This window comes from Phalacrocorax aristotelis, chromosome 4, assembly GCF_949628215.1.
Source record: "Phalacrocorax aristotelis chromosome 4, bGulAri2.1, whole genome shotgun sequence".
Classification (NCBI taxonomy): Eukaryota; Metazoa; Chordata; class Aves; order Suliformes; family Phalacrocoracidae; genus Phalacrocorax; species Phalacrocorax aristotelis.
This window is the reverse complement of record NC_134279.1, coordinates 6,201,816-6,224,107: the sequence shown is the minus strand read 5'-3', so window position 1 is coordinate 6,224,107 and position 22,292 is coordinate 6,201,816. Positions and strand designations below refer to the sequence as shown.

At 43.9% G+C, this 22,292-nt stretch overlaps 2 protein-coding genes and 1 long non-coding RNA gene across 3 annotated transcripts in view; 1 reads left to right on the top strand and 2 right to left on the bottom strand.

The window, feature by feature from the left end:
* LOC142056019 (uncharacterized) overlaps positions 1-3,304 on the bottom strand; it is a 64,299-nt gene extending 60,995 nt beyond the window's left edge. The window contains exon 1 of the long non-coding RNA XR_012660167.1: positions 3,183-3,304. This is a non-coding gene — a long non-coding RNA (uncharacterized LOC142056019). The remainder of the gene's footprint in view (positions 1-3,182) is intronic.
* A 5,168-nt stretch (positions 3,305-8,472) lies between these two features.
* MAD2L1 (mitotic arrest deficient 2 like 1) lies at positions 8,473-11,332 on the top strand. The gene is made up of 5 exons (XM_075090155.1): positions 8,473-8,688; positions 8,815-8,961; positions 9,095-9,215; positions 9,859-9,962; positions 10,501-11,332. The coding sequence occupies exons 1-5, from the start codon at positions 8,613-8,615 to the stop codon at positions 10,671-10,673; spliced, it is 621 nt and encodes a 206-aa protein (XP_074946256.1). The 5' UTR covers positions 8,473-8,612; the 3' UTR covers positions 10,674-11,332.
* Positions 11,333-12,164: 832 nt separating this feature from the next.
* On the bottom strand, positions 12,165-16,338 carry RPL7L1 (ribosomal protein L7 like 1). The gene is made up of 7 exons (XM_075090153.1): positions 16,233-16,338; positions 15,993-16,101; positions 13,877-14,040; positions 13,558-13,695; positions 13,181-13,290; positions 12,747-12,959; positions 12,165-12,487 (listed from the first exon to the last, which is right to left on the bottom strand). The coding sequence occupies exons 1-6, from the start codon at positions 16,274-16,276 to the stop codon at positions 12,751-12,753; spliced, it is 774 nt and encodes a 257-aa protein (XP_074946254.1). The 5' UTR covers positions 16,277-16,338; the 3' UTR covers positions 12,165-12,487; positions 12,747-12,750.
* Between the last annotated feature and the right edge of the window lie 5,954 nt (positions 16,339-22,292).

The following is a 22,292-nucleotide window of genomic DNA, read 5'->3' as shown; positions in this document are numbered from 1 at the left end:
ATCTTTAAAAAGAAATATTCAAAGAGAGTTTCTGTCATAAGTTTAATTCAGAGCAGGAGATCTCAGTAAGATTAGATTTTACTGGTACTAAAAAGCTTATGCAAAGTGAAATTATATGGAAAATAAAGTATGTGAAACACAAAATAACTTGGAAGCTGGACTGTGGGTCTGGACTCGCTTTGCCAGGTCTGACCATTAAAACTCAGCCTCTTCCGTTTTCCTTCTGTCTTCCAGTGGTTTTTCACTTCCCTTTTGTTCTGTGGCACAGTTTCAACAGATGGGATAAAGAACGTTGCCAGACAAACTAGCCTAAAGCTTGATGACAGGAGCACTTCTCTGGGCATGGAAGATGAGGGTTTGGATGTCTTCTGGATGCAAAAGTTATTGAACCTCAATCTTCTCATTGTTAGATGACTGTTCTCATATCATAGTAATAAATAATCGAGTGTGGGCATCATCACTGTCATGTCTCTACAAAAAAAAAAAATAATGAACCTCCCTGTTCTTTAAAATAAAAGGATGGCAGTGAGCAAGGCGACTCCAAGGTAGAAGTTACAGAAATGCAATGTACCTAAGCTCCCAGGACTTGTAAATCCACTGTTGGAAACTTAGATCTAAACTGATTAGCCCAAGTTCATACAAAGTCCCTGGCAAGCAAGGATGGAAATGAAACAGAGTGCTGACTCCCAACTGCAGGAGCCCCAAGGGACAGCATCACCTTGCAAAACATCGTACAGTCACACCCCACTGTCCCTGCAGAGAGCTTATAACAAAAAGAAACCCTGTAGCTTAAGCACAGCACAGCAAAGCAATGATGCCACCCCTCGATGTAACTGGGTAATCAGTTATTACCCAGTGATTTCTTCTCATCAAGCAGGTCTGCATAACCTTTCTCTCCTGTTTTAACAGATTATATTGCATTTCTGCAAAAACTGCAGTAACAGTGTGTTTAATAAAAAATATTTATATATATTTACTATATATTTTTTCTCTCTCTGACAAATGTTAGATCGTTGCTTAGGTTGCTGCTTCATTATGTGCAAGTCCACATCCATGGACTTCTTCACTAATGTCTTTAAAGGCTAAAAGAAACTTGTCAGATCAAAGATGTGGCAACTCACTCAGCTAACACAAATGAAGTACAACTTTGCTTTAGCTCAACGGATTTTCCTTGGTAGCAAGAGTGACCTGAACCTTAGAGTAGGTACCTACTCTTGGTCCACCTGTCCACTAACTGTCAGATTACAACCAAGGAATATCTTACCTTGAGCAATAATGCCATGTTTTCACTCAAATCGGATTACAAGGAAGGGAGACTGTAAGGAACAATTAGCATCAGACTGCTACTCACATTACCAAGCCATCTGGTTTCCATTTTTACACTCCTAGCAACATCAGATCATGAGGTTTGGATGAGGCCATCCATTGTGCAGGAGACGCAGGTAACTAGCATGAACTTTCAAATATTGTTCCATTCTTCTCTAGTTTTTCTCCTAAAAATTTTGCCACTGCTCAGCAGTGAATAGCATGTCCTTCTGGGTTCATTAATGACTTAGAAAATAAAATTATTTTATTCAAATTGTACTAGCACATCCTTTCTTCACTTGTTTTCCTAGCTACTTTGCAAATGGTCCTGCTGTCTGCCCTTAAGTGATTTTTTTAAGGGCAAATAGAATCCAAAACAGTCTTCCCTGGTTTCTTAAGTGGCTGCCAGACTGAAAACGAATCAACAACTAAACTCTAACAAACACTTAAATGCTTACTTACTACTTGATGAGTGTCATTAAAAAATAATTAAGAAGTAGGACATTTCACCTTCCCTATGATCTATGTGACAAACTGAGAGAGGAAAGCTTCTTTACACTTGAAGTGGAATTGTAAAGTTTTGGTTTGTACCCGATACTTCCCATTCCTAGCTCAATGCTGTTCTTGTGCAAAGGCATCTTCTTTAATTGCTTTTAAGCTATCAAGGTTAGTAAATAAATATTTCCCTGACTTTCAGATAAAGGTATTTTTAACAATCCACATCACTCCTAGACTGCTCATATTTCTTCTGCAATTAACCAGCAGAGCAGATGGGTTATGATGAAGACACCACAGAAAGTTTAGAAGTCAGGGTTTTGTCTCCGTGATAGAGGATTAGACTTCCCAAGGTAGCAATATGCAGTGAGAAGTGCAGGTAGTGAGGTAGAGAGGAATGGCTCAGCTAACAGTCCTGGCACGTGTGGCCTGGGTGCCTCATAAAATATTTTAGCTCGTCTCACTGTCATGAGACATTGATGGCTATTTGCTGTTCATTTTTTTTAAAGAAAGGTATGCATAAATTTCTCAAAATTCGTGAAAAAGGATGTTTTTCTTGAAATAAATTATGTTTTTTAACTAATTCCTCCTTCCATACAGGAATAGATATCTTATTTAGAAAGCCATCCTTTACCATTTTCTTAAGCTGTCCAATACTTAGCAGAAAGAATTTGAATATTTTGCATGCCTATTTTCAGTAATGATTATTTCTCTGACACCACGGCACCTAACTTGCCTGGGGATCTAACTCTAGAAAAAAATGCATAAACACTCTAATTTTCAAGAGGAAATCAGAGGAATTATTCATTTTTTTGCTTGAAATGTTTCTAATGTAAATAATATGCTTTTCAAAATATATTTACCTCTTCAGTCATCATAATTCTTAGGCATTATGTAAGCTGTATTTTATTCCTTGCAACACACTTAATTGAACAAGTCCATTGTGGCTATACATCAGAAGTGACAGAATTAGAAAGCAATCACAAAATAATAATTTTCATCTAACACATTGTAACCATAGAACAGGATCCTATCGAAAGCCCTTATGGTACTATCAAGATATATTTACTATGCTACTGATCTTCTGGACCCGTTTGCTCCTCAGTATCTGATGACCCATTGACAGTCTGAGTCTATGCTGATAAACCTGCTCTAGTGTTCTTCAGAACACCTGTTTTGAATTAAAAGCTAAACTGTGGCATACCGGCCTAATAAGTCTAAACTACCTGAGAACTCCTTAGTTTTCCATTCATTTATTAATATGAAAACTTCAGATGTGACCAAAGCTAACATGAACTAGATTAACATTCATCTTTCAAATTATCAACCTTCAGGTTGGGGATTAAGTCGTAAAGAGCTGGATTCAGTGGATTTCACATTACCTGTTATCACTGTAGCATGACATCATCAACCACTGTGGAGTTTTCAAGGCATGGAAAGCACATTCAAGTTCTGCTCTTCCTGGTTCTGAAACCGGATTCCTGTCTTCACTTGAAACCTTTAAAAATAATTGTTCATCAGTTGTTAGCGCAACAACCAAAGGTAAACATCAAAACTGAGCATCAAGTTAAGTATTTCCTTCATTCTGGAACAATGTTTTAAAAACTAGCAAAAGAAACACAGCTAAAACTTGTCTAAAGTACATAACAGCAAAATGAACTTGTCGTATTTCAACACTAAACTGAAAGGGTGCAGATAATATATGTGCCTGGTGCCATCTCCTGGTAGTTTAGAGGTAAAACGATCACAAATATTTAATTTTTTGCATGTTTCCTTTATAAAAACGTCAGGTCTTCGGGGGTGGGGTGGCGAGAAAGAGAGAATTGAGTATTGTTCCACAAAAGCGGCTTTCAGAACTCCCCAAATCCACAAAAAGTTATTTCACTGTACAAGTCAGCCAGCATCTGGATGTAGCTACTTTCAAGATAAATGGTGTTCTTACATTGTCTAAATAAGGAAACATGAAATCTCTTTCATTTTCTAGAGGAAATAAGTCGTCACCTGAATAAGTCTCATTTGAAAATACATGCAGTACCGCTGATAAAATTTAAAATTAAAATTAATTTTAACAATTTCTACGCAGTGTTCAAAACCAAAATAAGGAAGTCCATCTGAGAAGTTTACTCATCATGTTAGAAGTTACAGTGCAGCTTATTCACCCATACTGACTCATTTTAAAATCAATTTAATTAATACTTAGAATTCAATACAATCCTTCCCAGTTGCACCACTCTCTTATTGTTGTTGGTGAAAACATACAGTATTGCTACTTGTAATAATATCTCATGGTTTGCATTTTAAACAATAGCATTAGCCAACTTGAAAACAAATATTATAGTATTTTGACAGCTGACACCAGGTACCTGTACTTATTCTGTAAAATTTAATGCTACAAAGACTATTGAAAAGAAACTTGACCACTACCAACCACAAAAAAAAAACAAAACAAAATGACCTTGGTAATAAAATGCCTGTCAAAAAGTGTAGTACTTTATGTTAATTCTAGAGTTAATTCCAGATAATAATACATCACCAAAGGAATCCTGAATGAGAGCCCTGAAGACACAATGGAAGGCTGTAAAGACACTCGCAGCAAAGTGATTTAAAGATTTAGAAGATTTAAAAATAACTCTCTCATATACGAATAGTGATGGTACTTGGCTGTGCTGGTGGCCTGCCCTACATCCAGGAAAAGCTTTTCCTGGGAACAACCCAAATGTCGCACCCTCCTATAGCACAGAAACGAAACAGCTGGTAAAGAAAAGTAATGGTTTCACCAAAAATCATGGAAGCTCAGCCAGCTGAGAACTGCCTCACCCAATGTGTGACCTACAATTACCCCAGGCTGGGCTGAGGAAGGGAGGAAGCAAAAAGTCTGACCTGCAGAACAACGATGAGCCTAACATCTGCCATAAATTTTAAGTGCTGGCAACCACAGGGATGGGCAGCATTCTAAAACCCTAAGGAGAATCAAAGCAATGCACAGAAAATAGGAGGGAAGAAGGCAAAAGGACTAGGTATTTCTATGGGCTCATAAGTACAGAATCTCTGCCTAGCGTGTGGGGAGAAATGACCCAAAAAGAGCTTGAGATCTACCAGAAAGGGCAAAGCACTAAGGGTCTGTTGGCCAGGGTATGACTTCCTTCCTCTGCACAGGAAAAACTGGTTTTACTGAGGCTTAATATGACAATTTGTTACTGTGATATGAGGGCTTTTGTAGCAAACGGAACTTTCATTTCATAGACTATTTTGCTATACTGGAAGGAGAGACCTGTCCACATCATCCTGAGGGTAACAAAAAAAAAAAAAAAAAAAAAAAAATTGAGACTGAGGTCTACAACTGGATTATGTCTTCTAGTCTGCTGAACAACTAAGGGAATGTGACTGGGTTGCCTTAAAAAAAGTAAAGGCATACCAGTGATGTGGATTGTCCCAGGTTCATTGACAATTGCCATGGGGAAGCAATCATTAAATGTTGCAGAAAAGCCAAGCTAAATAGGGGACATTTCCTTCCACAGAAAGAGAATCAAAAAAATTCTGTCATAACATCGAGCTGTAATTGAGAAACGGAGCAATGACTAAAGAATAGTAAGAGACCTAAATTAAATACAACTGGGATTTCACATGCCTTACGAAAATGAAGGTTTTAGCGTGAGATAATTAAAGCAGGGATAGCCAGCTCACGGTGTGCCAGAACATATAACTCAGCCTGTCATCTTCACTCCTGAGACTTGGTCAGGAAGCAGGCTGTCAGCCACACAAATCATTCACTGACCCACGGCAGTCTCCCTGCTGGTCTCCCTCGCAAGATCCCGCAGCCTTCCTCCTGTCATGTAGCTGGACGTGCCCTAAGCACAAGCTGCATCATCATCATCATCATCGCACAGAGCATGCCCGCTCAGTAACATGACAAAAGGACTTATGTACATACGTACCGTCACACTTGACTGGGCTATGGGCAAGTGGCGACTGCAGATTAGTTGCATGACAGATAAGCGCACGTTCCCTGTGTGCCTCGGTTGGGGGATATTGGATTGACCTGGCAGAGAAGCCAAGTGACACCAACCTAAACAAAGTGAAGACAACAAGTGTTGTGGAGCTTAGGACTTGTAACAGGGAAACAAAGATGAGATAGTCAGAGAATGTGAAAGGGAAAGCAGCTAACACACTGTCAGATAACTAAACCTTAATGCAAGTGAATTATTGGAGGGGGAAGAAGAGGAACATCCCAATGACATGAGAAGAAAAAGGGCAGCGAGGATGAAGAACATTCCAGTAGAAGAAATACAAAAGTTAAGACGGACACTACTTCATGGTCTTAAAAGATTGGACTTTTCCAAACTAATGAATTGGCCACAGAAAAATAATGTGTTAAAAGACAAAGGGAAATATTAGGAGCTTTGTACCACAAAAGAAATTCAGAAGTATTGAAAATATGCAGCTTTTACCATTAGATTACATTACAACATAGATAAGAAACATAAAGAAAGGTAGTGATGCATTGTAAAAGGGAAATGTATTTCCCTAAAGAGAGAGAAAAATTAAAATTCCAAAATGCAAAGGGGTTTGGGGTTTGGGTTTGGTGGTTGGTTTTTGTGTGGATTTTTTTTGGGGGGGGGGGAGTGGTGTCACATCAAGGCAGAAACCAGTGTTGACTGCAATACAGAACTGGGGACAGAGAAACGATCCAAAACTCTGTGAAATACTGTGTGCCGCGTTCACAGAAGGAAGCTTAGAGTTTTAATAGAGGCACTGGGCATCACCATCACCTCCCAGGACCTCCCAGATGAATCATGGAAGCAATAAAGAAGCTGCATCTAAGTCTGTTGTTGATAAGATATCTGCCCAGTCATATCGACGACAGACATTCAAGCCATCTACAGTGAAATGATTTTGGTAAACTAAGAAGCATTTGGATCTTTTGCTTCCATTTGGTTTTAACAGTAAATCAGCTGGATGAGAAATGTGTAAACACTAATCATAAGCTCTACTATTCTTGCCTGGCCTCATGCAACAAGGCTTTCAAGTTCTTATATTTATCACAAAAATGAGCAGCTTTCCAAAAACCTCAGAGAAAGCAAAACGTATGAAAAGCCAAGTGGGGAAAAAAAGGGGGGGTTGAGGCCATCTGGGGATAGATGAATAGGAGCATGATAGTACCTAAGGTTTGAAGCAAACCAGCTGATATTTAGTTATCTAGCTTCTAAAAGCTGGGCTTCAGATGAAAAATGCTTCCATTACCATAAGCTTTGAAATATACCCCTTACTCAGAAAATATTTTATTCAGAAGACTAATGTATAACAAAATCACTAGTGATCAAGACCCAGAATAAAGTTCTCTAGGTTAATAACTAAATCGGTCAGACCCTTTCAGACCTTCAGCACATGATTTCAGGACTGCATTATTTGTTTTAATCACAGCAGCATGAACCCTGAGCAAACTGTGCTTCCTCTGAGAGCAAAAACTGGAACCAACAGAAAGCCTTAGCCTTTGAGAAAATGTACTTTATTATGACAAAATAAGCAATCACGCCATTGATTCACTCTTTAAAGCAGCTGACCTACTGCACTGTGTAATGACCACATGGTTTTTATCCTAGGCTTAAAATACTTCTGTTTTGAACGTCACTTCATTTTAAGGCTATTCTGATCAGTTTCATTCAACGTCAATGTAGGTATTTAACACAGGTATGTCTTAGATGGTACTGTCTATTCATTCAGACACTTCAGAAAAATCATATTCAGGGAAGCTCTTCCATACCCAACATACACATCCACTTTTCACTTACTTACCTGTTGATTTTATCGGCTGACTAGTGGCCACCTAATTACTATCCCAGACGACTATAGCTTCCCCTCTTCATGACACTATTGAAATATTTCAAAACTTAACTTTTACTTACTGTTTCAGTCTCTCTTGCATGTTAACCCCTGCCAGAGTTTCCTCTGTTTGATAGTCACCGCTAGTTGCAGTGTCTTTCTCGGTGTCCCTGTCATAACCAGATTGAACTGCTTTGCCCAACTGCCCTTCCCTGGGCAGCTCGAGAGCAGGGGCGGGTGTGGCACAGCCTGAGCTCCGGGGCTCCCTGCCTTTCTTAACCCCTTCCTTTTTGTGGTACCCGCTATCCTACAGATTTAAAGAAAAAGCGTCTGTTTCATCCTGCTTTCCCGGGCTCTCCCTGCCTGCCGTTCGACGGTGCTTGCAGAACTCAACGGTTCTACTTTAGATAGCTCCTACGTGAACGCTTCCAAAAATCACCCATAAGCGAGGTACTTGCTTCATTTCATTCTTTACCTGGAAAGCATAATTTCTAAGTTCAAAAGCGCCTTCATACGGACGAACGGCACCTGAACAAACCATGAAACCGAGCATCCAGCATTTCCACGGGGCGAGGGCTCGCTCCACCCCCAGCCCCCCTCAGTCCCGCCGCCGGTGGAGGCTCGGCCCCGCCCAACGGCGCCTCTAAGGGAAGGTTTAAGGCGGAAAGTCCTTTTTTACAGCTTTTCAGCTGCCGAACATCCCAACACCCCTCCCCGCGGACGGCGTGCTCCAGTAGGAGACACGGATGTGTGCGGACGCGCGCCCTGCCCTCAGGCGCCGGCCCCGCCTCTCCAGCTAACGGCCGCGCGCGCGCACCGGGAAGGGCGGCTCCCCAACGGCCGGCGCACGCGGAGACAGGGAGGCGCGGCCTCGCCAGGGCGCCTGCGCGGCGGCGGGAAGGGAAGGGGCGTGGTGGGGCGGGGCTGGGTTTGAACCGGGCGGCGGGGAGGAGGAAGAAGAGAAGGGAGGCGGCGGCAGCCGCTCAGCCTCCATGGCCAAACAGCTCGGCCGGGACCAGCAGGGCATTACCCTGCGGGGCAGCGCCGAGATCGTCGCCGAGTTTTTCTGTAAGGGGACCAGGGCGAGAGGGGGAGCGGGCGGGGAGGAGGAGGACGGGGCCTCCTGCGGGGCGACATGGCCGCCTCACACACATCCCTCCCCCCGCCTCTCTCCCTTCTTTCCGCTTGTTGCAGCCTATGGAATCAACAGCATCCTCTATCAGCGGGGCATCTATCCCCCCGAGACCTTCACCCGCGTCCAGAAGTACGGGCTCACCCTCCTCGTCACCACCGACCCCGAGCTGAAGAACTACCTCAACAACGTGGTGGAGCAGATGAAAGGTGGCTGGGCGCGGGGGGGCCGGGCCGGGGGGCTGAGGTGGCGCCGCCGGCGGGAGACTGCTGCGGCCTCCTGGTGTCTCTGCTGGTCCTCCTGGCCTCTCGCACGGCGAGCAAATGCTGTGGCTTCTTTCAGAGTGGCTGTACAAGTGCATCGTGCAGCGCCTGGTGGTGGTCATCTCGAGTATCGAAAACAACGAGGTTCTTGAGCGGTGGCAGTTTGACATCGAGTGTGACAAAACAGCGAAGGATGAGAGGTGAGTGACGGTGGTCCTCGGCGCCTGCTCTTCCCGGGAGCTGTGCAGGCACAAGGTAAACGCCGTGTGCATCAGCACTGCTCTGGTTCCTCGGAGCAGCCAAGGTATATACTGAGAAGAGGCTGAGTGTGGAAAATGTTCCTTCAAACCTCACCAAACCTACTGCCTTTCTTACTGCTATTCCTCTGGTTGTCTGTAAACCGGTCACTCTATGATTGAAGCACACATAATCCTTCAGTGTTGGGGTTTTTATGGGTTTTTCTGGTGGGTTTGGCTTTTTTTTTCTAAAAGCATCTGATCAATACTTGATTTTCATCTTCAGCAAAGCATATAAAATCCTGTATTGGGTACACAGCCTAAAGAAGTACTGCTTTCCTGCTATGCCAAAATGTTCTCACCCATTCTGGACTGAGAATAAATGTAACATTCCTTACAGATACTGGGAAGCTTCACAAACAACAATAAAGGGAAACTAACTATCACTTAACTTTTCTAAGCCATCTACCTAGGTCTTAAAGGTTATCACTGCTATGAAACAATCCTATAGCAAACAGACCAACAGAGCTAAATAGAGAACTGTAGTTGAAGGAAGCTGTCAGTATAGTAGAAGCTTGCTTTCTTAACAGCTTTCCTATTTTTCCAGTGCACCACGAGAAAAATCTCAGAAAGCTATTCAGGATGAAATTCGATCTGTTATCAGACAAATAACTGCCACAGTAACTTTTCTGCCACTGTTGGAAACTGCCTGTGAGTATTTCTAACTTCACTATGGAGATCAAACACTTCTTTGGAAAACCTAGATTTTCCACTTTAGGAAGTATTTTCTAGGGCTTTTTCATTATTGCATGTCACATACTATCACATTTCTGAGATGGCATTTTGTTAGACTGAGATCAGGACAGAACTTGGCGTGGCTTAACTAAATGAAAATAGTGTGTCTGTACTCTGAGGAATATAAGTTTTCATAAACAAGATTATTTTGTGACTGCAGCTGTGGGAGGTGCGTATAAATAACCATTGAGCTGATACAAAGTGTTTACGTAGAGTTCAGCTCCGCAGTATTTTAAAATTCATATCACGCTCAAGAAAACTAAAAAGGCTACACATGAATATAACCAGGACTTGTTTTCATGTTTTAACTACTATTTCTTCGCACATAACTAGTATCAGCGTAATTTCTGAGAACCTTGGTACATGTCTCAAGTTCTAGAAGATGCACTTTAACTTCAAACGTGCCATCTACTTATGTGTGCGTTACTGTTAATTTGTTTCCACTTGCTTACAGGTGCCTTTGACTTGCTGATATACACAGATAAAGACTTGGCAGTGCCAGAAAAGTGGGAAGAATCAGGACCCCAATTTATAGCCAATTCAGAGGAGGTCCGTCTTCGTTCCTTCACTACAACCATCCACAAAGTAAATAGTATGGTGGCTTACAAAAAGGATTCCTTTCCCTGAGATATGGAGGTTTTGTATATATCCTGTCACCTTGTATAGTCTCTGTTCATAGTGCAGTGAAGTAATGAATGCATCATTGCTGTTGCTCTTGCTGAAGAAAGATACAGAAAAAGGGCAATGTTTGTCTTACGATAATGTGGTGTAACACTAGACTAAGATGGCATTGTTTTTAAAGAGGTCGAAATAAGGTATAATGATAAACTCACACTTAACTGCATGAGCTAAGCTAATGGGGTGTTATATTTCATTCACTTGAAAAACTGCCTAAGTCTAGGATTGCTAGAATTGTGTTCAGAACCTGTAACTTAGTTTTATTATAAACTGCATTCTACTAGCAGACTTAAGTTCTCTCTGCCACTAGAAAAATGTCACTCCTGCCATGCCAGTTCATGCTCAAAGCCTGGACTGTTACCAGAAACAACCCTAAAATGAATCAACAGAATGATTCTAAAGTTATTTGTACCTCTTTACACTGAAAGCAGCTGTTTGTCAGGAAAATCTTAAATGTGTGAAGCCTTGTATATTAAAGATGGCTGGACTCTAGTCCCAGGGACGGTGGTGTTTTAAGTCGGTGTATGTCTCTAGTGTCTGTCTAGCATTTTCTATGTTTGTATTCTTGTTTTACAGAATAAAGCTTGAAACTGTATAGTGTTCTCTAATTCAGAGTCTGTAGTACTTAAGATGTAGCATTTATAAAATGATCTAAAATATTAATTTATTGCTAATACCCTAAAGGCATCCTACTCATATTGTTACTTTAACTGTTTCCTCTGAGCCTCAAAAGAAGTATTGTGGAGTCAATGTGAAATCCATTCATGGATTAATTGTTGGCCTCCACTTCACTCTTCAAGTAACAGCATTAACAGTCACAGTGACCTAACAGCTGTTAAATAGCACAGGACTCTTCCTGTGTTCTTCACACAGTTTTGTACTGGAAGAAGCCAGGGATTTAAAACTGTACACATTAATAGAACTTTTGGGCTCTTCCATAGTTTTGTTCGTTTCCTTTACCAAATTCACTTCAGCCAGAGTATTTAACTTTTCCCACTCTTCTAGAGTTATATACAACTCCTCTTGTTACAACACTTATTTCAAAAGTTTATTTAAAAAGCACTGATTACACATACTCCACCACTACTATGATGTTTCTGGGCTTTCCTACCAGGGAAGGGTTTCCTCTAGCAGTCCCAATCTAGCACAACTGAAAAGGCAGTTGTGTGTCAATCAGTAGCACAAAATCATGGCTTTTTAAAATAAATACAGTCTAGGTACTTCAGAAAAAATGCTACTAGGGCTTGCACTAGAGTAATAGAGGAACACCCACTGTTTTCTTCTGCCTGTCAGCAGTATTCGTGAGCAGGTGACTGCACTACCCTTTACCCCTCGAAGGAGGTGCACTTCTAGGAGTGCAGCTGCAAGCACTTCCTCTGGGGAAGACTGGACCAAAAGAGCAAGTGCAAGTCAACTGTGACAGAGATTTAAACCAGGAACTGAGAACCACTGCTTTATACCAAAGATGAGATCAGGAGGTGACTGGTACAGAGCCAGCACTAATGAGTATAAAAAAACCACTTGTTTTACAGCAATGCAGAAATCCGATTCCTCCAGGAAGTTCAAGTCACTTCCTTCTTGTACCAAATACAATTTATCTTCTCCTTTAAGAAGGACAAGCCCGAAGTCCATCTCCATCACTGTCTGTGTATTTTTCTTCTTTCATAGAGGCACCAACAGTCAAGAGATACACTGTATCACTACATAGAGACAGCGTCCAGGAAAAGGAGCAGGTTGTAAGTCCTGAAGTTTTCACAAAGACCCTGCACAACAGGAAAGAAAGAAAACATCACATTGATGCAATCTCCCAGAAGCCAAGCCTTTATGGAGGTATCCAGTAGGATCTGCTGATACCTAGTGGGACGCACACTCTCTGTTAGCTTCCCCTCCCTTGAGGGTCACTTCTGTAGAGTGAAAAATCAAACACAAAGGAGCGCCCCTCACCCCCAAAGGCAGTATAGTTATTCTTAGGAAACCAAATAAAGGATCAGATTTAGGAGTCCCACAAGAGGTATTCCTCACCTGGCTAGTTCAGCTGACGTATAAGCTGGTTGATTGCTTCACCTCTGCAGCCAGGCTTACCCATTTCCTTGAGGAAGCCCACTTTGTTACGTGAAGCGTGGCGAGCCACTGACAGATGGAAGGGCCATAGAAAGTTTGTGACTTTTTTGAAATGCTTCCCAGCTGAGTAGATTTCATGAATAAGGTCTTCCAGACAAATAATACCATAGGCCCCTGCAGAAAAAGAGACATTAATTTGAAAAGCACCCCCCAAACAACATATACACAAGATACCCAACTGTATTGTCTTTCCTCACGCTACTCCAGAATTGCCAATACTCCCTATACAAGTCTTGCAAGATTTTCCTCCTTCCCCTCCCTCTTAGGTCAGATTGCAAACTCTCAACAACCCCCTCTTTCCTTGATTCACTTCATTTTCTTATCTTCTTCCTCACCTAAATGTTCCTCTATCAGCATATTGTCTGTCAGAGGCATCCTCTTTTTATTAATCTTGGCTTGGCCCCGTTTCAGGATGAGCTCTCGTACAGATTTCAGGTTAGGGTGTCTGTGCAAAAACAAAAATTGTATCCTGTAACTGAGAGACATGAAGAGCAAGCAGTCCCATCCTACTTCTTTGTACAGAGGTGGAAAAGTAACCAAGTTATGTTTAGAACAATGAGAAAAGGGACAACAACAAGTTTTAGATATAAAGCTGACAAAGTTTTGATCATTACTGGAAAAGCCAGCTACGGATTTGTGACACCAGATGGAGAATCAAAAAGCTATAATATTTACACACAAGCCACTACCAAGTCAGGGGACTGGTACTTACCCCCACGCCACGTAAGGTTCCACAACGCGCAGCATCTTCAGCGATAAAGGAGTCAGTTTAACAAACGTTCCAGTGAAATTTTTTCTCAGCCGCAGCAACTCAATCACTCTTTTTACCCTCCTACTCACTCCCTTAATACTGAGCCAGAAAAAAAAAAAAAATACTATTAGTAACCGCGTTTCTCTAACACGGCAACAAAAGGTCTCAGATTACCTGCAAGGAGACACATCTGGGTTGATCACCCTTCCTTTGCTTGGAAACGACGTGACAGCTACAATAGTAGCAATAATAAAGGTAAGGAGCGACAAAAGTTTCTTACTCTACAATCCGCACAACAAAGGCTAGTTTGTGCTCCTGAGGTACAGGCGTCTGTCCCGGTCTCTGCTCCATGCGCCTCAGCCGGACATCATCTCGGTGTTTGCGCCACGAATCTTGCACAAAAGTCTCAAGGCGTTTAAACTGGATTTGTTTACCCTTCTGGTGCTAAAGGCAAAAGCATAAGAAATTATCACCCTTCCTAACCTCCTTAGAGGTTTGCATCTCGAAGGCCAAATGAAATTCAGTATTGATGAACTACACCCCTTCAGTTTTGGAGGCAGCAAGAAGGAAATCAGTTTGATAATCTGGGCCCAAGGGAGACAGAACTGACAGAACGTATGAATTGACAGGCAGCTAGCTATAATTTATGAAGAGTGAACAAATAGGTTTTCCCCAGAAAAAAAATAAGTCAGGAAACACAGAGCAAGACCCAGGATACTTCTAGGCATAGGAGAAGTCAAATGGAAGCATTTGCAGCCACAGAGAGATCTTCACAACTACATCCACAGCTCAGCCGACCACTGGAAACCCAGAAACACATATGTATCTGGGTAAAACAGATACTCTAGTGTGACTCCAAATTACCACCCAACAGAAAATAAATGGGGTTTAAAGTCCTTTTTGACAAAGGCACACATACCACCCAAAAAAACATCCAAGCATTCAAATAAGTATTAAGTATTACTAATTTAAACACAAAACATCCATCTTATTTCAGGGAATAAAAATATTTTCATAATTATGGGAAAATTTAAAGCTTTTTTTAAATTAAAAAGATGCTTCAATAGCTGTCCTTAGCTCAGGGACAAGTATATCCACCCAAATCATGGTGCTTTCGCATATGAATAGGAGCTGAATATACATGACAGTTACTCAATAATATTTTAGATACGCTACTAACTAAGTTATTAGGTCATTTTAAATTAAAGAATCTAATGTTGTATGTCTTCTGTTCTATTTCACCATGAAATTGCTTTGAATTTTCAAAGCAGGTAGACCTAATCAAAATCTCATCACTGGGGTCACTTTTCTAGTGAGACTCTTAAAAGGTACTATTTAACATTAATGCTCATACTTCCACTTCCACCTTAGAAACAGAGCAAGCCATGGATACATTCAAAAAGGTAAACGCAGTACCTAACAAAAACGGCAGGAGGTGTGCACCTAATCCCACCACCTCCACAGAAACACGCTCCCTGGGAAAGCTTTCAGCCACTACCAAAACAGGCACCTGCTCTATTAGCTGAGACACAGAACAGCTCTCAAATTCTTAAACAGAAAGGTTTGCTGTGCTCTGCCAGTCTGGAAACCGCACACTGTGCACAGGGAGTCTCTGCATTAGCAACTTGTGGCACCTTATGTGCAGATAAAGGTTTTGTGATGACCTGCCTATGCTCTAATATTTATCTAGCTAATAGATAGCTAACTCCAAAGGCACTTGCAGAAAAGCACGCTGCCTCCATGAAGGTTTATGATGCAAAGGTGAACTAGTTTCAGGCAGTTTAACCCCATGGTAACACACACAACTCAACAGCATTTTATTTTACCACGTATGGCAGTATACACCCACCCCCTGGTAACCACTGATTTAAGAGGAACAACTGACAGCCTTGCAAGTTTCAGTAGAACAGTATAAATACTTGTGTTTCAGTATACCAAGCTAGAAAGTTTCGTCCTCTTTACAGGTCTCAGAGACACCGGGGGAAGATGCTCAACAACTGAAGTGCAGGGGTAACCCGGAGGCTCACCACAGTATCCATACAGAGCCTCACCGACTCCCCCTCCGCCCACCCGCAGGGGTCCCGCATCCCCCCTCGCAGAGGACGCCGAACACTCTCGCCATGTGTGCGGCTGCACGGAGCTACCATTCCCTCCTCCGAAACGCGGCCAACCACAGCGGCTCCGCAGATCCACCCCACGCTTCCCCGCCCGCCATCTCCCGCCACCCCACAGCCAGGCTCTCCCAGCCGGCCGCCCCCCCACAGGCCGACCGACAAGGCCGAGTCATCCGCCCCGTCGGCACCCCTGGGCCGGGGACCGCCGCAGGGCCGGGGACCGCCGCAGGGCCGGGGACCGCCGCAGGGCCGGGGACCCCCCCTCCCGCGGCCAGCCCCTACCTTCCGCTTGTTGAGGAGCGCCTGCTTGGCCTGGGTGGCCTTGATGGCCTGGTAGGCCTTCCTCTTCTTCAGCAAGTTCTCCGGCACCAGCGGGATCCGCCGCCTCGGCCTGCGGGGCGGGAGAAGCCGGTCACACCACGACCCCCCCAGGGGCTCCCCCGCCGCCGCCCCCAGCCCCGCCACGGCCCAGTCCCCGCGGATGGCGGCGGATACCCCACCCGCTACCCCCACCGCACTCACTCCTCCTCCACCGCCGACTCCATTTCGCCGAGGCTACCGCGCATGCGCCGGGGCGGGGCGGTGTCACGACCGCCCTGCCTGAGGGCAGGCTTCCCGCCACTCCTCCTCCCCTCTCACCCCACCTTCCCCGAGAAACCCGAAGCGCATGGAGGGGTTTGCTGGGGAAGGGGAGGACGGCTCTCTGCGGTCCGGGCCGCTCTCTGCCCACGGAAAGGGGTACGGGCGAGATGGTGGTTCTGTGAGAGCCGAAAGGTTAAAGGTGAAGCCTGGACGGCAAGCCCGCACCCCCGGCAGGGAGTGCTTTGAAACCGGGTGCCTTCTCCACCTCGCTTCAAAGCTTCCCAGAGAATGCTGGGGGGTAGGGGGGACGGACAGCAAAGGCTGCATCTCTTAAGTCCCCTCAGCTCTTCCAGCCCGTGCCATGGTGACAGTGCAGAGGGACCCAAGGCAAGGGATGCCAGTGGCTGTGGGAGCTCCCCACTCCCATACACCTCGCTGATCACAGGGAAGAAACACAGGCCGCGACCGAGCAGAGACACAGCTACCGGGGTGGCTGGGCTGGACGTTTTGCCTCAGGCTTGGACCTGCTACAATTTTGTGGGAGAGCATGCAACGTTTGACAACACAGCAGGGCTTAAGCACCTTCCCTCTCGGCTGATCCACCCCGCTTAAAAGAATCAAGGCCAGTGTTATACCTGTTGTGAGCGCTGAGGAATGAAGATAAGAGGCTTGCAGGGCTGTGGCCCCTGGATCTAACTGCTGCCCCCAGCAGCTTGTGCAGCCACAGCCAAAAGACATCTTACCACACCAGAGGCCTGCGATAGAGAAAAATCCTTTCAGAGCTTGTTGTTCAGCCCTTCACCTGAACACCCTGGGGAAGCTTCACCAGGAGGAACAGGCCATTTTCTCTCCCTCTCTGGTGGCTTCCAAGTGCAGCAGTCCTGCCCCCAAACAGCAGGTCCTGCCCGATGGACCAAGAAGACGCAAGCGAGGACGTGTGGGCACCTGGAGTGTAGGCGGACAGCTGGTCACGGCCACTTCTGAGGAAAGGATCTTGAATGTGGCCAGGGTCTTGCAGAGCTGTGTCCAGCTGTGCTGGAGACCAGGGTGGTTACAGAGCAAGGGCTGGGGTTGGGGAATTGCCATGCAGAGCCGTAGGCCCAAAAGATTGCAGAGGTGTGAAAAGGCACAGAAACATAAGTGCTAGGTTCTCAGAGCTGGCCCTACTTTTTACACCTTTTCACATCACCTTTGCTGATATTTGACATGAATGTTGTGCAAGGGAAAAAAGATTACAAGAGGAACATAATTCCTTATACCTGCCAGATCTATTAACACGTTTACCATTTTACACTGCTATTTGTATTGGTCCCTTATGTGGTTTTTTTACATGAAATCAGTGTGACCGACCAAAAATGTATTCCTCAAGAGACCAGACACAGCAGCATCTTGAAGAGGCACTGAGAAGCCATGCAAACACAGAAGGTCCTTTGCCTTTTGACATCCCCTGCCACCCACTTGGGACATTAAAGAGTATTTGTCCCTGGCTGCATGTAATAAGTCTGAATGCTAGATTAGGCTATACCAATAGCCTAAATGTTGGTCAACGTTATTTCACGTTTGGGAATCCCACTCTGGAGTCACTGCTTGGCTATCTCCAGTACTGACAAGACAGTGGCGCTACATTTCCTTTACAGAGCTCCTGCATAGCAGTGTGGCAGAACTAGAGAGGGCCCAGCATTGTCCCTTCATAGCTCTGTCACAGCAGAAGAAGCCTTCTCACTTGGGAAGGCAGCAGGCATGGCAGGGGTCAAGGGGAGCGTGGCAGGGGGGCCTGGGTCCTACCTTAATTTCCCCTTCTCAGTTTCCCCCCTAGTCTCTTCCTGGCCCTTCTGCAGGACCTGCAACTCTTCTCCACCATATTCCCACTGTGGACCCAGGCACCAGCACCACTTCTGCCCTGGTGCCTCCCCCAGACACGGAGACCCTTGTCCAGGGCTGCCCTGCCACCACCACCAGCTCCCCACAGTGCTGGGAGGGCTCCAGGTGTTTCCCTCACCTCAACTAGGGGAGCACCAGGATGGCAGGGTGCTGCAGCCAGTATCCCCCCAACTAGCACCATCACCCATGGCCCAGCCATGCTGGCAGCTCCTGCCAGAGACAGGGAGCGTGGGGTTGCGGCAGTGGGGGCAGCACGTGGGGAAGCAGAGGGGATAAGTCAGCTCACAGGGAGATTTGGAAATAAATGTCATTGTCCTCTTCTGTGGAGTCCCACACTAAGCTTTATTGTACTGATGTTGTGGAGCTTGCTCGGGACAGCTGTCACAGAGGAGTTGGTATCTCCATCCCTGGGGACACTCACAACCAGCTGCAGCCCTGCAAGGAAGAACAGCTCCAACCAAGCCAGGGGCAGTGCAGGTACAAAGACCCTCCGTGCCCTCCACGCATCAAATGAAAGCAACTGTGTCCTGCCAGTCCCAGGTTACGGTGACATTTACATGAAACATGGAGCCAAAGCTTTGAAGAGGAAATAGCACAAACACAAGGAAAACTCATCCAGAGAAAACAGAGGTTGCTGATACAATATATCCAAAAGCTCTTTGAGTATTTGTAGTACAAGTGTCCTTCCAGGTAGCACTCCCAACACATCCTATACAAAGCAGTGCAGAAAAGGAAGGAGGGAGGAACCAGAAAGACTCAGTGATTTTGTCACTATGCTCACTGGATCACATAGTTGGGGTGGCTTGTGATAAAACCTGGGGTGAGAGTAACTCTTCCTAGAAAATATGAAAGGACTGTTACCTTAGAACTGTAGGAGCTTTTGAAATTACAGAAACACAGCCAGGATTTATGACTCACAGTTGGATTTCAGGCTGGACCCAAGACCTGGGCTAAGGAGATGGGGGCGAAGCAAGCCTGGGACAGCGTCCAGAGCAGCACATGTCACATCGGCCCTGGAGAAGGGGCCCAAGAAGAGCAACACTAAGGAGAACAGCCCGATTCAGCTATTTACACTGCTGAACATCCTCAGCTGAGTGACAAAAAGCATAGCTAGCAAACACCTGAAACCAAAACCTACTGCAGCGTTTTTGTGTTTTTTTCGAATTCTTACTGGAGAGAAGGGGAAACTGGGACAAGTGGTTTGGACAGCACTCAGCACTCTCACCCGTAGGTGGTGCCATAGCCTCACGCTCAGGAGATGTTGCTGCATCTGATGAGGTTGTGTTCATCTTCTGCTGCCCCCCCTTTGCCATGTAGGGCAGAAGAGGGATAGGTGCCTATATACCAGACTTGTTACTTTCATTGCATCTCTAATCAATTTGGCTTACACCAGCCACAGTTTCCTCTTCAACTTAACAGTTGAGAGCTTGAGCCTTTCCCTAGAAGGCTCAGTGATGTCAAGGTTTAACTGCTCACCTCAATAAAGCTGCAAACCTTTATGACACTGAATTAAGCCACTTCTGTTTTGACACCTAATACTTGAATATCTGCATTTAGAAACATGCTCTCACATTCCAGTACCTGCTAAGGCATATGCTCTGCAAACAACACACCCCTTGGTGAGCAAACCCAGCTTCCTATCAACTATTCTCTGATGCAACCTTTTAGATTATGAGACAGAAAGCAATGAGCTTATGAAATAAACCATATGAAACTTTCACTGAAGAAACTGGAAGCAAATCCAGAACTATATAAATTTCACTCTGACATTACAGTGAGCTGCTCCACATAGAAATAGCTGAATTCTCACGACTGAAATGTGGCCCATTTATATTTACAAATGAATGTGGTTTGTTTAACAGAAGGGAAATGCAAACGGGATCTTGGGTACTTCATTATTAATGGTAAGGAAACAACAAGTAAGTATTTCAGGTGCTGTTGCTATGAAATGTCACGCAGCATATGTAGACCAACTTGTTAAACTTTAACTAACAGTTATATTATATTAATGAATGACTATTCAAAAGCCCTTGTTTGCAGGGTTACTTAAGAAAAATATTCTCACTTTCCTAGACAGCAAGCTGTTGTAAACTGACCTTCAGCACTCTGAACTCCTATTGTCTCTTTTTCTTGACAAGGCCTTCTATTTTCTGAGATTTCCATGAACTGTTACAGACAAATCCAATGGCTGCACACTTACGATAGTCACTGTCCATCAGTGATGGATTGAATGATTTCTCCAAGCTTATAGGTCATTCAGAATTATACTTAAATCCTTTTAAAGAAAATGGATATCTAGTCATGCCCCTTTCAGTCATTGCCAATCAGTGACTTCACAAAACAGCTATGGGCTTCCCATCAGTATTTTTGATGAAGCTCCATTGTGAGTGCATTTTCTCCATTCTTCGCCAACACATCTGAGCTAAGGCTCAGAACCCACCCAAAGAAATTATTTTTGAAAACAAGGTTTCGTATAATTCAAAAAGGCCTGTTGGTTTGGGGAGGGTGAGAGGGGAAGGCAGAGATGACCTTTAAGGACCAAAATTGAATGTGTTGTATCAGAAATATGTCATCCATAAAGCAACCCAGGAAAACATGTATCTTTTCATCAGAATAGAATACAGATTTATTTCTGTGCTGCGTGGAGCCTTTTTGCAGTTTCATTTCAAAATACAAAAAAAAAAAAACCCAGAATACAATTTTTTAGCAAAGCGTGTTACCTTTTGATACTAGCTGCAGCAGGTCTTTTATGCTGGTTTGATGAGATGTTGTTTGAAAGGATGAATAGAGAGATCAAAATCCAGACGCTGCAGATATCTTTCCAGAATGGGCAGGTTTTTCCTCTTCCCTGGAAGAGAAGAACTAATAAAAAATTGAAAGAATCTCTCAGAAAGCTAGGTCTTGCTTTGTCTGAGCTGCTTGCCTTCGTAATTAAAACTTGGAATATTTTACAGATGACAAAGTGACCCTGCTGTCATCACACTGGACCATATAGGAGTGTTGCCACAGCACACTCACAGGTCACTGCCACGGTTTCTGCCTACCTTGGCTTTAAAGTCTTTGCAGTGAGTCTACAATACCATTAGGTCCTGCAGAGCTAGCCAAAAGCAGGTCCCTTCATTAAGCATGGGACTTTGTTAGAACATTAGAGTAAATTAAAACCAACAAAGACAGATTTCCTCCCTTTTGTTCCCCTGCAGGCCTTACATGACTCATGTTTTCTAGGGTGGTGTCTTGCCGCTTTCATTTCTTCGTGATACTTTAGACTGGTATTTTGTGTCATGTATTTTAATGTTTATTTTTACCTTATTCACAGATACAAAGACATTAGAAAATACAAAAACAGCAAACTCATGCTGATGGGTGTGAATCTCACAAAAGGAGATTCTGTTGCTTTATTTCATTGTTGTATGGGTGTAGTTCTTTTCGACTAAGTGACCGCAGCTCTTATTTGGATTAAATGTTTAAGGCTGCTTTCTCACTGCAATAGGGATAAATAGTGTGGACTTCAGCCACAGCTTGAATCTGTGTTTTCATTATGAAAAAGGCCTGGCTTTCTGAAAGTATATCTGAATGCCCCTCTCTTTCCATCAACTGAGATGTTTGGTATTTGGGGTACAGACCGCTTTTTTTGGATGCATTGTTTCTGGTGGTAAACTGGACATGGATGTGGAAGGAATAAGTTGTATGCAGAGTTCTGGTCACCTGCATTGCCAGGCTGTTTCTACAATCATGCAATGATGACAATCATGGACTCTACATTTCTGAAGTTTTTAATCCTAGACAAGAGTTTATGTCCCCAAAAAAGTCTGCAATGACATGCCTACTGTGATAGAAGTTTCCAACTCTTTCATTATACTTACTAGGCTTCTGTTTAGATACTGCCAGTTATGGCTCTTCTGTTACAGCTTTCCTTAATATGTTGATAATGATGGGACAGTTAATAATAATATGATATGTTGCACTGCCATAGTTCCATGGTTGTATCTAAGTCATATACCTCTATAAATATAAAGCAAGGCAGCATGTCTGTGAAGCTGTATTTGACCTGCAGTTTGAAAGTGCCACATATGCAGCTTGAAAAAGTGACAAAAACCACATTGCTAGTTGAGCACACAA

Coding starts and splice junctions, on each gene's coding strand:
- RPL7L1 (XM_075090153.1), bottom strand. CDS start 16,276: ATGCGCGGTAGCCTCGGCGAAATGGAGTCGGCGGTGGAGGAGGA. Junction 16,102..16,232: donor GAGTCGGCGGTGGAGGAGGA/GTGAGTGCGGTG, acceptor CCCGCCCCGCAG/GCCGAGGCGGCGGATCCCGC. Junction 13,291..13,557: donor GAACCTTACGTGGCGTGGGG/GTAAGTACCAGT, acceptor GTTTTTGCACAG/ACACCCTAACCTGAAATCTG.
- MAD2L1 (XM_075090155.1), top strand. CDS start 8,613: ATGGCCAAACAGCTCGGCCGGGACCAGCAGGGCATTACCCTGCGGGGC. Junction 8,962..9,094: donor CGTGGTGGAGCAGATGAAAG/GTGGCTGGGCGC, acceptor GGCTTCTTTCAG/AGTGGCTGTACAAGTGCATC. Junction 9,216..9,858: donor AAAACAGCGAAGGATGAGAG/GTGAGTGACGGT, acceptor CTATTTTTCCAG/TGCACCACGAGAAAAATCTC.